General features: G+C 37.5%; 1 protein-coding gene and 2 non-coding genes across 3 annotated transcripts; all 3 read right to left on the bottom strand.

Annotated features, from left to right (window-relative positions):
• Nucleotides 1-1780: 1780 nt before the first annotated feature.
• Nucleotides 1781-11704, bottom strand: rps4x (ribosomal protein S4 X-linked). Its single transcript, XM_084712261.1, has 7 exons — nt 11637-11704; nt 10970-11047; nt 9516-9696; nt 6216-6313; nt 5161-5332; nt 4908-5065; nt 1781-1942 (listed from the first exon to the last, which is right to left on the bottom strand). The coding sequence occupies exons 1-7, from the start codon at nt 11637-11639 to the stop codon at nt 1841-1843; spliced, it is 792 nt and encodes a 263-aa protein (XP_084568387.1). The 5' UTR covers nt 11640-11704; the 3' UTR covers nt 1781-1840.
• Nucleotides 4647-4718, bottom strand: LOC146306008 (small nucleolar RNA SNORD61). The gene has a single exon (XR_014769192.1). It is a non-coding gene; the product is annotated as a small nucleolar RNA SNORD61 (small nucleolar RNA).
• LOC146306007 (small nucleolar RNA SNORD61) lies at nt 9199-9275 on the bottom strand. Its single transcript, XR_014769191.1, has one exon. It is a non-coding gene; the product is annotated as a small nucleolar RNA SNORD61 (small nucleolar RNA).
• Nucleotides 11705-13486: the final 1782 nt, after the last annotated feature.

The following is a 13486-nucleotide window of genomic DNA, read 5'->3' as shown; positions in this document are numbered from 1 at the left end:
AATTAATCAGATTGATCTCACCATGAAACACAGTATTACTTTAATTATGGAGGAGAATGAAGGAAGGTGAGGGCGGCTGGAAGGAGGAAAAACAGGCAAAGAAACAAGGGAGCTAAATCATGAAAGGAAAGATGGGAGGAAGGATGGAGGGAGAATGAAAGATGAAAATTGAGAAGTGATCTAGGAAATGAGCACACGTGGAAAGGATAGATGCAAAGAAAGAGAAAGAAAGAAAGAAAGAAAGAAAGAAAGAAAGAAAGAAAGAAAGAAAGAAGGAGAATATAAACAAAAGATGGAAGGCATGAGGTGAGGAGGTGAGGTCTAGGAAAGTGTACTAATCTAAGAAAGACAGGAAGGAAGGCAGGAGGGAAATATGGAATAATGGATTAAGGATGCATCTTGGAAACGAGGAAGAGACCAGGAAAGATGGGAACTGGTGAAGGATGGAAAGCAGGAAACAAGGGTGAGGAAAGGATTGGGAGGAGAGAGAAAGAAGAAGAAAACTATTTAGGGAAAGAAGAGAGGAAGGTCAAAAGGAAGAGGTATCTAGGAAACAAGGAAGGCAGCAAAAGAAGGAAAAGGATAGATGTAAAGGATGGAGGGAAACAGGATGGAAGATAACAAAAAGGAGGAGGTAAAATGATTCAGAAGAGAGAAAAGATGAAAACTATGTAGGGAAGGAACAAAGGATGGAAGGAGGAAGGATCTAGGAAACGGAAAGGGAGCAAAAGCAGGGAAGGACTGAAAAAAGGATAGACAGAAGAAAAAGAAAGGTGGGTAGGAGGGTAGGAAAAAGGAAAAAAGGTAAGGGGAGAGCAGAGGGATTAGGAGCATCAACAGATGGATGTGTGCATGATGGGATGGAAAGAGGAGAGGATGGAGGGATTAGACAGAATAAAGGAGGGAGGATGGGCTGCCTGCAGGTGAAAGATGGAGGGATTGTTTGGACAGAAGAATAGAGGTTTCATTCAGTGACCGACCAGAGGTCTTTAGAAGCACATTTCTGCCAGTGCAAGAAAAAAATATAGGATGGAAAGAAAGAAAACTTAGCAGAGATCATTTAAAAATGCTCATTAAGTCAGCAGTGAGATAAAAATTCTTCACAGAATTTTTCAAATCTCAATTTTGACCTATTACTTCATAATTGACTTCTCATAATCATGAGATAAAAATAAAAAAATCACATAATTGCAGCTTTTTCTGATTACATAACACTTATACTTTACTTTTTTCCTCATGACTTTCTGTTGACTTTACAATTTATATTTTTCACAATTTTGACTTTATTTCACTGACTTTTTATCTTACTTTTTTTTTTTTTTATACTTTATTACTACCAATTCTGGCAAAAAAAAAAATCATAATTTGACTTTCAATCAATTTCATTTTTCATAATTATGACCGATTATTTCAACTTTTAATTTGTTAATGTTTGAGTATTGACTCATGACTTTGTCATGATCGACTGAGGTCGTCTGTAGATGACCAAGTGATTTATTAACATCACTGTTCTACATCATCTAAACTTTTGGTAAATGAAATCAAACAAATCAGTAAATAAACTGGTTGTGATCACTTTAAGATTTAATATTTCACAAGTTTGTTTTTAGCCTATAGTATCCAAATCTCTATACACACATGGACCTGACATGATGCATTTTCTGTAACTGTGGTTCACCTCTTCTCTCTCTCTCTGAAGAAGTCATTTCTCACACACCTCTAGTTTTATGAAGTATTGTTACCATAGAGTAGTGAATAAAACACAGTAAAAGAAGTGAAATGTTTTGTAAATAACAGTTTATTTGAAAACCAGGGGTCAGGCTGTCTGTGTGTGGCCAGTTTAGCTGCTGCCCTGCTTGGCGGCCAGCCTCTTGTCTCTCTCCTCGGCGATGGTCAGACGGATTCCCTTTCCTCTGGGCAGGGACACCCACGGCTTGTTGCCCTGGAGACGGAGAGGACAGGGAGAAAAAAAAAGTGTCATTTATTAATGTTGATCAAAGGGAGCAGCTCAAGCAGGTGGCAAACAGGTGGAATCTGGGACACGGTGTCCAATTCTGTGACTCACTTGGCACTGAAAAACCTTGTTCTGCATTCAAGTTTATGTCGACAGAACTAGTTCATGAAACGACAAAGTCCTCTACATCCATTATCACTACACTGCAGTTTATGATCCTGATGTACACATATTTAAAGAAAGCACAAAGACTGTCTTAACTGGTGTAAAATCAATGCAGAAAGCTATGAAAATTTAGTTAATTTTTCAACTGTAAATAAAAATTACTGCTTCATGTGTGAAAATTGACATCTTTTGTTCAATATACAAACAAATTGTATATGTAAATATAAAATTACAAACATCAAAATAGTTAATTATTTCTGTCAATCATAGCAGCACTGTGCTGCATTTTCATACATGCCCATATTCAGTGTTTAACAGTTTTCTTTTTAAAAATCTGGTAAACAATAAAAACCCAAACAAGCTTTCCAATATAAAGTTAGTTTACATCAGTCATTCAAAGACTGGGTTGGGACCCTCATGTGGGTCACAGTAGATTTTATTTGGGCTCTAATGAGAGCAAAAGAGCCTGTTAATTCTGTCTAAATACTGTTATTTTGTCTTATTTATGAAGAGCTAAAATGTCCTGTATCATTTTCCTGAGGAGAGGAAAACAATGAGGCGGCCTGATAACTCAGTGTTAATGAATTTTTAAAGTTTTAACATTGTGCATGTTTTCAATAACATGTTACAATAATGTAAGGTGATGCAGAAATAACAGTAAAGATGCTCAGGAACACTCAATTATCCAAGAATGAACTCTTCCCAGAAGTTATTTAAGTCCTATTGTGAATCTGGTGGTGATGGTTTGTCATTTTTAAAAACTGTAAAAACAATTTCATTCACAGCCATAAAAAAAAATGTAGCTCAAGAATCCTAGGACTTGTAAAGTGCTCTTTCTAAAATGTCCAACAGAAGCTCAACACTTGACGGTACTAACATTTATCTGACGGCCAACACTTGAGCTCAAGGTGAAGAAAAGCTCACGGCTGAGGCTGTTTAATAAATGTCACCCAGCAGAGAGACGACCGTGTTGCTGACAGCTCTGGTCACTTCAGCGGCCAAATAAATGTCAGAACAGCAGAGAGAAGCGAGCAACTTTTTACTGCAGACATTCTGCACAGGCCTGGTCCTTGTAATCATGTGTTTGACTTGAGGGGACAGAAGAGCTCAGAGATTTTCTACAGTTAGTCCCTGACAATCTACCTCTTTTCCTGTGAGTAAACACACTTTAACAAGATCAGCAGAAAAAACTGTTTTGATTAGATACACTGACAGTGTCCCATACTCAGGACATCACTGTACTGTGGAGTTTCAACTGTGTATTTAACTACAAAGGGACACATGTTGGTGCAGGACAGACGTCACACTGAGCAGCAACTTGTTCACATTTTCATGAAACATTGAAAACATTTTTAGTACCATTTTTCTTTTTCCTGAGGTGGATCACTGCATGAAAAATAAATAAATGCTCTTTCAAATTTTCACTTTTGTTCTTGTTGAAGCAGTGAGCCTTGAGTTATTTTTAGAAAGTCATTCTCTTTCATCTGGGTGTTATTTCCCTTCCAGAGTAGCCGTGCAAAGGCTCCATAATATAATATCACAATATGTTAGTGTGATTTTAAAGATTTTCCAATCAGTATGCAATAAAATATTGCTATTTATTATGTCTTGCCACCTGCAAATAATGTCCCCAAAACAAAACTGTCAACATCTGGTTGATCTGATACATTTTCAGTTTCTTCATGTCATTTCAAATCATTTTTGTAACAGCAAACCAGGACAAGCAGCAGACAGGCTGATCAATCAATCCTGCTGATTGTGACCTTTAGTGGCCTCATCAGAAAAAAAGACTTAGCACCATCTAGTGGAGTCAAACTACAATTGTTTTTCTTCTAGAAACAAACTAATTCCTATTTGTAAAGATAGTTTATGTAATATAAGATTTGACACTTGAGTCAGTGTACCAATAAAATACTACATGGCTGTGTTGATATTTTTCCTCACCCCCTATTCCCCTGCAGCAAAGGCACCTGCTGCACAAGTCAACTTCTTCTAAAACAATCGAAGTGCTACTCGGGTCTAACAGAAGTCAGAGGTTTGACACAGGTTTCAACATAGTTCAAAATCTAGCATCTACTCTTTACTTTCCCCTGCATAAATAGTTTTACTTACTAGTAATTATCAAATAATGACTCAAGTTGATTATCATGTTTAATCTATGACTGTAACATCCATAAAATGCCAGAAAAAGGTTAGAAATGTCCATCCCAGTGTCTCAAAGTCCAGGGTTATCCCTTCAAATGTCTTGTTTTGTCAGTTTGAAGCCTAAATTATTCAGTTTAATATGAAAATCTCCATATCTGAGAGGCTGAAAACTGCATTTTCTGCCATTTTGCATTAAAAATCACTTGAACAATTGATAGAGCATCAAAGTACTTTAATAGTTTCAGTCTGTCTTATCACTTGCTCAGCCGGGCCAAGTTCCCAGATGTACTAGCCCGCCACATCATTGTACTTGGACCGAGCACGTGGGTAATCCAGATGAATATCTGAAGACATGATGACTTAGTTTGATTTTATTGTCAAGGAGCTCAGCACTTCTTAGAGGAGTAGGTTGTGTATTTTCATTGCTGATCAAACCCCAAAAGGTCATCATTGCTCCAAAATTCTTAATTCTGACTCAAATGAGAGGAAAAGCTGTTTTGCATGAGGAACCGATTCTAATGGCAGTTCCTGACGTTCTCTGTGAGCATGTTTAAATGAAGAGCACTGAGGTTAAGTTCTTCTCGCCAGAAGTGATTCAGAAGCTGCTCTTTGGACCAGAATATTTCTGTCTGCGTGTCCTCACCTTGCCAATAACAAAGATGTTGGAGAGCCTGGTAGCGAAGCTGTTGCCTGTGCTATCCTTGACGTGCACCACGTCGAAAGAGCCAGGGTGACGCTCCCTGTTGGTGATCACACCGATACGCCCCAAGTTAGCACCGCCTGTCACCATGCACAGGTTACCTGGAGGGAGCAGAAGAAATGAACAAATCGTGTCATTAAAACGAACAAAGGTACATGAAGTGATGGTTGTTTACCCTGAAAATAAAGGAGCCTACCAGTATCAAACTTGATGAAGTCTGTGATCTTGCCGGTGTCCAGGTCGATGCGGATCGTGTCGTTGACCTTGATGAGGGGGTCTGGGTAGCGGATGGTGCGAGCGTCATGGGTCACCAGGTGGGGGATTCCCTTGGTGCCAATGATGATCTTCTTCACCTTGCACAGCTTGTACTGCAGAGGAAGAGGAGACGGGTTAGGAAAAACTAGGAAAAACAGCATGACTGAAAACACAAACAGAGTTTCTGCAGATTTCAACAAGTTAAATTGAAGACTTGTAAAGACCATTATGAATCTAATTTAATACATATTTCACTGCAATAGATGCAGTTTGTATTAGTGATTATTGGTTCTTTTTTTGCTATTATTACAGCATGATCAATGCAATTTTCTCCAAAAGAAAAACAACTTTAAAGCAAGACTGACATTAATGCAACTTTAAAGAAGTAACCTTAACTTCACAATCATTCAATTTCTAAGACCTGCTGTAGGATAAATAGTCTCAATTTCAGACAAACCCATAATTCAGAAGATTGCAATTTAGGCTTTTGAAGGACCTGCAGACAATTAATGAACAAAACAAAGTCCTAGAATGACATCTTGGTGTTCACCACCACCTGTTCTTCCTGTTCTGTCTGCTGTTGTAACTCTCCTCACAGTAGAGGATTTTAACCAGATATGACCAACATTTTTGCAGATTAAACCAGTTTGAAACACCACTGGCTGCCGCAGCTGGTCTTTAAATTTGGCAAGAGGAACAAACAAAATACTTAAAGCTGATCTCACATGCTTATTAACACTTTTTAAATCAGCACAGATTCTGCTAAAGCTCAAAACTCTGCCAGCGTAACACAAACTTAAGTTCTAAGTCACATAGCAAGAAAATTATGTTACTGAGTCTGTTTTAATCTGAGAGAAGACTTATCTTAAATCTGTTGCCACTTATCTTTCCATTTTCTCACACTTTCAGTACTAAGAGATTTAAAGAAAGAAGATTAAAGATGGAGGACTTTAAGGTTAAAAAATTGAGTTTAAAACAGCATATTTAATTTCTTACCTTGGCCTCCTCAGCGGTGATGCGGTGGACGGTGAAACGTCCCTTCACATCGTAGATGAGACGGAAGTGCTCGCCAGTCTTCTCAATGCTGATCACATCTGGATAAAAGGAAGCAAGAGTTTGAGCATCCAAGTGTTTTTATTTAACATACTGCAGTTAAACAGTAAACTTACTCAAATGTAAAAAAAAAAAAGAGTGAAGTCCTAGTCTGCCATTAATTGACTGATTGATTGAATCTTATTCCTAAAGACCTGATGCTTGGAAATTAGGTCATCCCCTCACTATGACCCAACACTGACTTTCCTTCTGTCTTGTGATGCCAAATCAAACCTCTAACACCCACCTGCACTTGCCAAAGTAAAAAATGTGACCATATGCATATCCCTTTGGAAAAACCATGTCCTTCATTCCTACGATATGCACATTTTTCCATCACTACTTCCTGTCTTATTTCACAGCGTTCAGTCCACTCAAGTCCTTAACTGATTTTCTTCAAGCAACTGATTTACCATCACTGAATTAAACCAAGACCCTAAACCAGAAGAAGCCAAAAGCATCATGTGACATTTTCAGGTCTCATTGACAATAATGTCAACCGATATGGCAGGAGGTTCAGTATCCTTCAAGACACTTAATATTCAATGTACAACCAAATGTGGACCAAAACTAGTACTACAGAGTCCTCTTTAAGTTCAAGTTTCATTAAACAACTGCCACGAACCACTGAAAGTCAAAGCTCTGCACAACTTACCATTTCAGCTAAATGAAATAAATCAAAGCCAATTTTTATTTTACAAAAAAATATTATGATAATCCACACTTAGCTCCAACAATTGGTCAAATAGTTGTCCACTACAGAGCTGAAACGATTATTCTAGTAAGAAATTATTAAATTAATAGTCAACTATTTTCATTATCAATTAATTGGTTTGAGTAATATTTAAGAAGTCAAAATTCTGATTCCAGCTTGTTAAATGTGAATATTTTAATGGTTTCTTTACTCCTCTGACAGTAAACAATCAGATGTGGACAAAAAAGGACATTTGAGGAAGTCAACTTGGGCTTTGGGAAACACTGATCAACATTTTATAGGCAAACAACTATTAATCAAGAAAACTGACTGATTAATTGGCTATGAAAATAATAGTTGCAGCCCTAGTTCTCTAATTGCCAGCCGTTTTGCTAATCTATTCATTCCTATTCATTGAGAGAAAATGTCCAAATTCTAACATTTCAGCTTCTCAAAATTTTTCACTGCTTCCTGACATTTTATGAACCAAACAACTAAATGAAATCATGAAACTGAGCGTCAGATTAATCAATAGAGAATAATGGTTAGCCGCAGCCTTAAGTTAACAATTAAGTATAATAAAGTCCAAGAAACATCTGAAAAGAGCAGCCACCAACCTAGCATTGTGTTAAAGATGTCCTCCTCTAATACTGGTCCAGAGTGACCAACTGTATATGTATATAAACAGGCTGCAGCCATCCAGCTGCCAAGGCTTCCCTTGGATTCGGAAATTAAATCCCCACACCTCCATATGAGGCTGCTGGCCAGTGTCAAGGTGGAAATAAAACTGGATGACAGGTCTGATGGAGGCGTGACTGCGAGTGTGGACAAACAAACTCCTCTGCTGAAAGCTCTTCTGTCCATTCTGCAATACTTGTCTGATTACAATCAGAGCTGCATTTAACAATTATTTTTTTTGTCAGTTTCTCAATTATTCAATTAGTATGTAAAATATGAGAAAAAGGTGAAAATGTGTTTCCCGAAGCCCAAGATATTCAGTTGTAAACTGAGAATTGACAGTTTTTTTATAAATTACTCAAAACGATGAATCAATAATCACAATAGTTGGAAATTAATTGATTAAAAGTCGCAATCATTGAAAAATATGAATGGCAAAAACATGTTGAGACTGCATATTAAATTGGAAAAGAGCTGCAGTATTCAATCATTTTCATAGCAAATGTGTAAGTAGCAGCACTGACGAGTGAGACAGCTCAGCGGTCAACAAGTTGTTTGTTCTGTACACAATCTCAATTTCTAATCATGTTCATGATATCTCATTTGTTCTGCGTTGTGGGTCACATGTGTCCAGTACTGGAGTCCTCTTCTAAAAAACTACTCCCATCAAAAAGACATTCACATACACATCAAACTTAGTCCTCTCAATATCACCTCACCTTCCCAAATAACTGGCTGGAATCCACCCCAGTCCAATATTCTATTACAATTCAAAAGTAACTGCATACGTGAGTGTCTGACCTTTCACACAACCTGCTGGAGGACAGTGACAGACCTGACAACCTAGACTGAAGAATCAGACATCTAATTTAAAAAAAAAAAAAGAGCCTGCTCTTCAGACTCAGTGACAGCTGGTGTTCCTCTCATGTTCAAAACTGACAAATGACAGTTTCTTAAACTCTGAGGGGCCACTTTCCTCTGACAAACCCTCACAACAGAAGTTGAGAAGGGAAATCAGTCTCGCATTTAGTCCAAATTAAAAGCAACTGCTCATCCAGACTACAAGCAAATATTTGCTTGCTTTTAACAAACTTGATAAGTTAGAAACAACTGACAATGTGCCTACATGTATCAGCCAGTTAAATTGAAGACTTTTTAAAGCCATGTTCGATTAAATTTAAGGCCAATTTCGCAATAAAACTAAATATAAACAGGCATACTCTGAGTAAATATAGTCCAACTCATAAATTGTAACTAAGCATGATAATGATTGGTAAAGCTTAACATGTGTTCAAGTACACCATTAGCAAAACACTAAGACTAACAGGATAAAAGGCATTCAAATTGAAGTGTTGCGCTCTGAATGAATTTAAGACTACCACAGCAGCATTCAATTAAGGATTAAGACCTGAAACAATTTGAATGTTTCACTTTTTAGGTTCTTTTTTAAATGTGAATTCCAGACATTAAGACTTTTAAAGGACCTGTAACCAGCCTGTTTAAGTGTTTTAGTTGGAGCTCAGAACTTCTTAGAGGAATTGGTCGGGTAGTTTCAGCTCATTTCTGATCAAAACCAAAAGATTCATCATTGCTCCTTCTGCCTCCTTGTAGAAGTTGAATCCTACACATCCAACATCAAAGCCTCACCATCCTTCACCTATCTATTTTATCCTACAAAATATTACCTGTTGATTCATATGTAAGCAGCTAAAAACTAACCACTGATCCGCTCATACTGTGGAATTTGTGAATAATGTCCAACTAAACATGGGAAAGTAAGTCCCACAGCAGATGTGAGCTGCACCAAAAGCTTTAACAAGACGTCTACGCACCCATGAATCCAGCAGGGTAGGTGACATCAGTGCGGACCTTGCCATCGATCTTGATGAACCTCTGCATGCAGATCTTCTTCACCTCGTCCCCAGTCAGGGCATACTTGAGGCGATTCCTCAGGAAAATAATGAGGGGGAGGCACTCCCTTAGCTTGTGAGGACCGGTGGAAGGACGAGGAGCCTGTAAGACGAATAAAGAGTTTTATTTTCTTTTTAATTGAAAATTCAGACACTGCTTCATCAAGGGACAGCCCTCAACATCAGTTACCCATCTACACTACTATCCATGTATGGATGTGATGATATGGAACACTGTTGGAAAGTAGCAGGATCCTATTTTACGGCAAATTATGAAACATTTGATTGGTGCATATTGCAAATACCTGGTCCAGCATTTCAGACTCATTTCAGATACTGGTATTGGTACAACCCTATCAGTTGTGACACACCTGAGAAAGCTAGTTAAAAAAAATCTTTTTTAACCAGGATATAACATTTTAGCTCCATGTTTCAAAAAACACATCCGTTTCATGCCATGTATTGAATTTACAGACATTATATTCAGATATGTCAAATGTGAAAAACAAACTTCTGTTCCACAGCAAACATCAATTACAGAAAAGGCCAAATCACACACTTACTCTGGCAAAACATCTGACTAATTAATCCTGACTTTAACTGTTTTATTCCTGTGTGTGACCCAAAACAGCCACATACAACCTTACTTTGTGATTCATCTATCATCTATATCATTCCTGGGATCATAAAGCCAACTGGACACCCTGTAACAGACCAGTTTCCACTTAGCCTCTGTTTCTCATAATTTTAAAATACTTTAGTACAGTTTCTACATGTTACACGCATAAATGCACATCTGCAACCCTTATTAACTCCTAACCCTGCCATTGCTCATTTTAAACCTCAATATAGTCGATTTCACAGTCCAGATGTTGACTGCTGTTCAACATGAGCCACAATCAGATTTCACACCTGTTCGGATGTTTGACAACACAAAATTCAACCCTAAAATCACTGAGATGCCAGTTCGCACTGGCCTAAAACTATAACTGGCCCTCTTTGAGTTGTGAATTTTTTACTTTACAAATGACTAACACGGCAGCTTCTCACGACACTCAGATCAAATACGACCTCTGCAACTTTTACACATTACTGAGATACCCAGTTAATACCAGCCTCATGCAAAACAGGACTTTAAATTACAGTCATTAAAGTTCATGAGGCGCAAACTAGTCTTATGCTTTTATACAAACCTATTCAGTTACATCTAATACCAACACGTTTTACGATAAACCACGACTGAGTAAGCCGTCTGTGTTACCTGTCCATCCATTACAGCGCATCATACGAGTTTACCTTGTAGTTTACACAATTACTGACAAAATCGAACATGCCCTAAAATAAGCAAGGAAAGTGTAGATATTAAAGTTACTTACGAACACTCCGGTGAGTTTGTCCAGCATCCAGTGCTTTGGCGCTGCGACGCGCTTCAGATGCTTCTTCGGTCCTCTGGCCTGAAAGAGAGACAAGACCGGTCAATTAACGGGATAATCGTCCGGTACAGCAAAATAAAACTACACATACACATTTGCGAACTGGACAAAACTGAATGGCAACATAAGGTGAGAATACTCAGTCAGCCCGGTTAGCATGTCACGCTAATGTGCTGCAGAAATGAATGTCGATTAGCATTTAGCACAGCCGGCTGCGGCCTAACCAGACTAACGTTGTCACACTTTTAATAGAGATTTTAAATTTAATTATTTAGCTTCTACATAGGTCTGTAGTTCAAAATGTACAAAAAATCGACCGATGCCGTGTGAAGAAAAAAGGCAACACTTCCTTTGGCAAGTAGCAGTTTTTCGTTTTCTTAGTAAGCTAACAGTGTTAGCCACAGTCAGGCTAACAAGCCATAGTGGAGTTAGGTCATTTCAAATCATCAATAAAGTACAATAATCGCTGCTTTTGGTTACAATTTAAACATCTACCATTTTATAAGATGTGTAATTTCAAATCAGGACGTATATGTGTATGATAATACAACAGCAAAAAGTGATGTTTAGTGATTATTTTAGAGAGGAATCGTGAGGGAAACCAGCTCACCATGTTGAGTCTGCGGGGAAAAGGACCTCCTCTTTTCCGGTATTGAAGGATAAGGCCGAGTACGGTACACTGGGAGGGACAAAACAGCTCAATGTCGCGATTTTAATACTGTATCCCACCAATGACATTATGTGGTCGATATGCTATAGTCAGTGCTGGAATATAACTAAGTATATTTACTCAAATACTGTACTTAAGTACAAATTTGATCTCATTACTTTGTACTAGATTATTTGAATTTTACTAGTTTATAGGCCCCTACTCTACTTCATTTTGGAGACAAATATTTTACTTTACTCCAGTGTTATTAGATTTTTGTATTTTTTGTGTCTTTTTATTCATTTTTAATATTGTTTTCAATTCAGTTTGGTTCAAGCTATTTTCCAGAATGAGACCGTTCTTTTCATTTTCATTTTTTTTTTTTTTCAGTTTTTCTTAGATACTGTATTAGTTTTATTTTTGTTTGATTGAAAAATTGGACAACAAAGTTTGCCTCTCTGAGTGTGGCCTTCAAATTAGATACATCACCACAGATTTGCTCTGGAGGCGCCAAACTCAAAATAATGACAAAACCTGTGGAAAGTCTGTTTATCCCTCTCCCTCATCCTCCATCTTTCATTTGGCTTTTTTACAGTTGGCATGAGCTGCCTGACCTGCTGTATGTAACCCATCATTATATCATAGCCTACTTCAATCAAAAAGTAACTCAGTAACTCAGACTTATTTGGATTAGTAATTGTAATTTAATTACTGTTTAGAAATTATATCCATTACAGTATTACTGGGTAAAGTGATAATATTACAATAATCTATTACTCAGTAATGTATTACTGCCCAATTTTTTTTTAATTGATGTTTTCAGTTCAGTTTTCTTCACAGAAACAAATTAAAAGATATAGGTTTACAGTATATAATGTTTTGAAGAGCCTTCTTACACCCTTTAAATCAAGCGGGCCCCTTCAACTGCCTTTGAAACTTTGTTGACCTCTAGTGGGGAAGTTTGGAACTACTATTGGAGGTTCAGCCCAGCTCTTCTGCTTAAAAATCAAAGTTGAACACTTTGTTTTTCCATGCACAGCCTTAACACTGACCACAGATGATGATTACTTTCTTAACAATATGAACTTTTGGTTATTTTTGACAGTGTGAACTGCATCCTCAGTCTAGCTGAATTAATGTTGGTTATGTCATCAACAGTTTTTATAATCTTTCCATCTGGGCCGTCTGAAATCATTCTCATGAGAAAGAGTACATAAAAGTGGCCCTTTTGAGTTATTCAGCAGGCAACACAGTAATTTCCCCACAAATTATGGGGGTGCAAAAATCCAGTATTGTGCCTGTTGAATTATACTGCTGAAGGAGTTTGGTCCAAACTCAACAAACAACTTTTAACAACTGGATGCATGACAGTTAAAAGACTGGTGGCAACAAAATGAAAGGATGCAGATCAGCTGAAGGAGGGACTGTGGCTTCATTCCTGCAGATGGTTTCCATGGAGGGAGCTGCAGCCAACCTTTCTGAACTTTACAACAAGGAACAACAACCGTGAAAAGTTATAATGGACATTGTTTGTAAAATACCTTATTTTATTCCTGTAGCAACATAAATGGTCCGTTTCCCTTATTTATGACCCCATTGTTGAGGGCTTGAACTATACTTCTTGTTTAGCTTGTCCTCTACACTCTCATGTCACCAAGCAACACACAAACCCTCTTTTTCTTTTCTTTTTTCTTTTATTGTGTTTTTATTTTACTTTTTAAAATTTGATTTCACCTCCTAAATGTATTTGTGTTGGTATGCAAGTGAAATGTGGCCTCTCCTTTTTCTAATTCTTGAAAAAGAACAATACA

The sequence above is a fragment of the Lutjanus erythropterus genome, chromosome 23 (assembly GCF_056507025.1).
Source record: "Lutjanus erythropterus isolate fLutEry1 chromosome 23, fLutEry1.hap2, whole genome shotgun sequence".
NCBI lineage: Eukaryota > Metazoa > Chordata > Actinopteri > Lutjaniformes > Lutjanidae > Lutjanus > Lutjanus erythropterus.
Note: the sequence above shows the minus strand (reverse complement) of the source record. Positions and strands in the feature narration are given on the sequence as shown.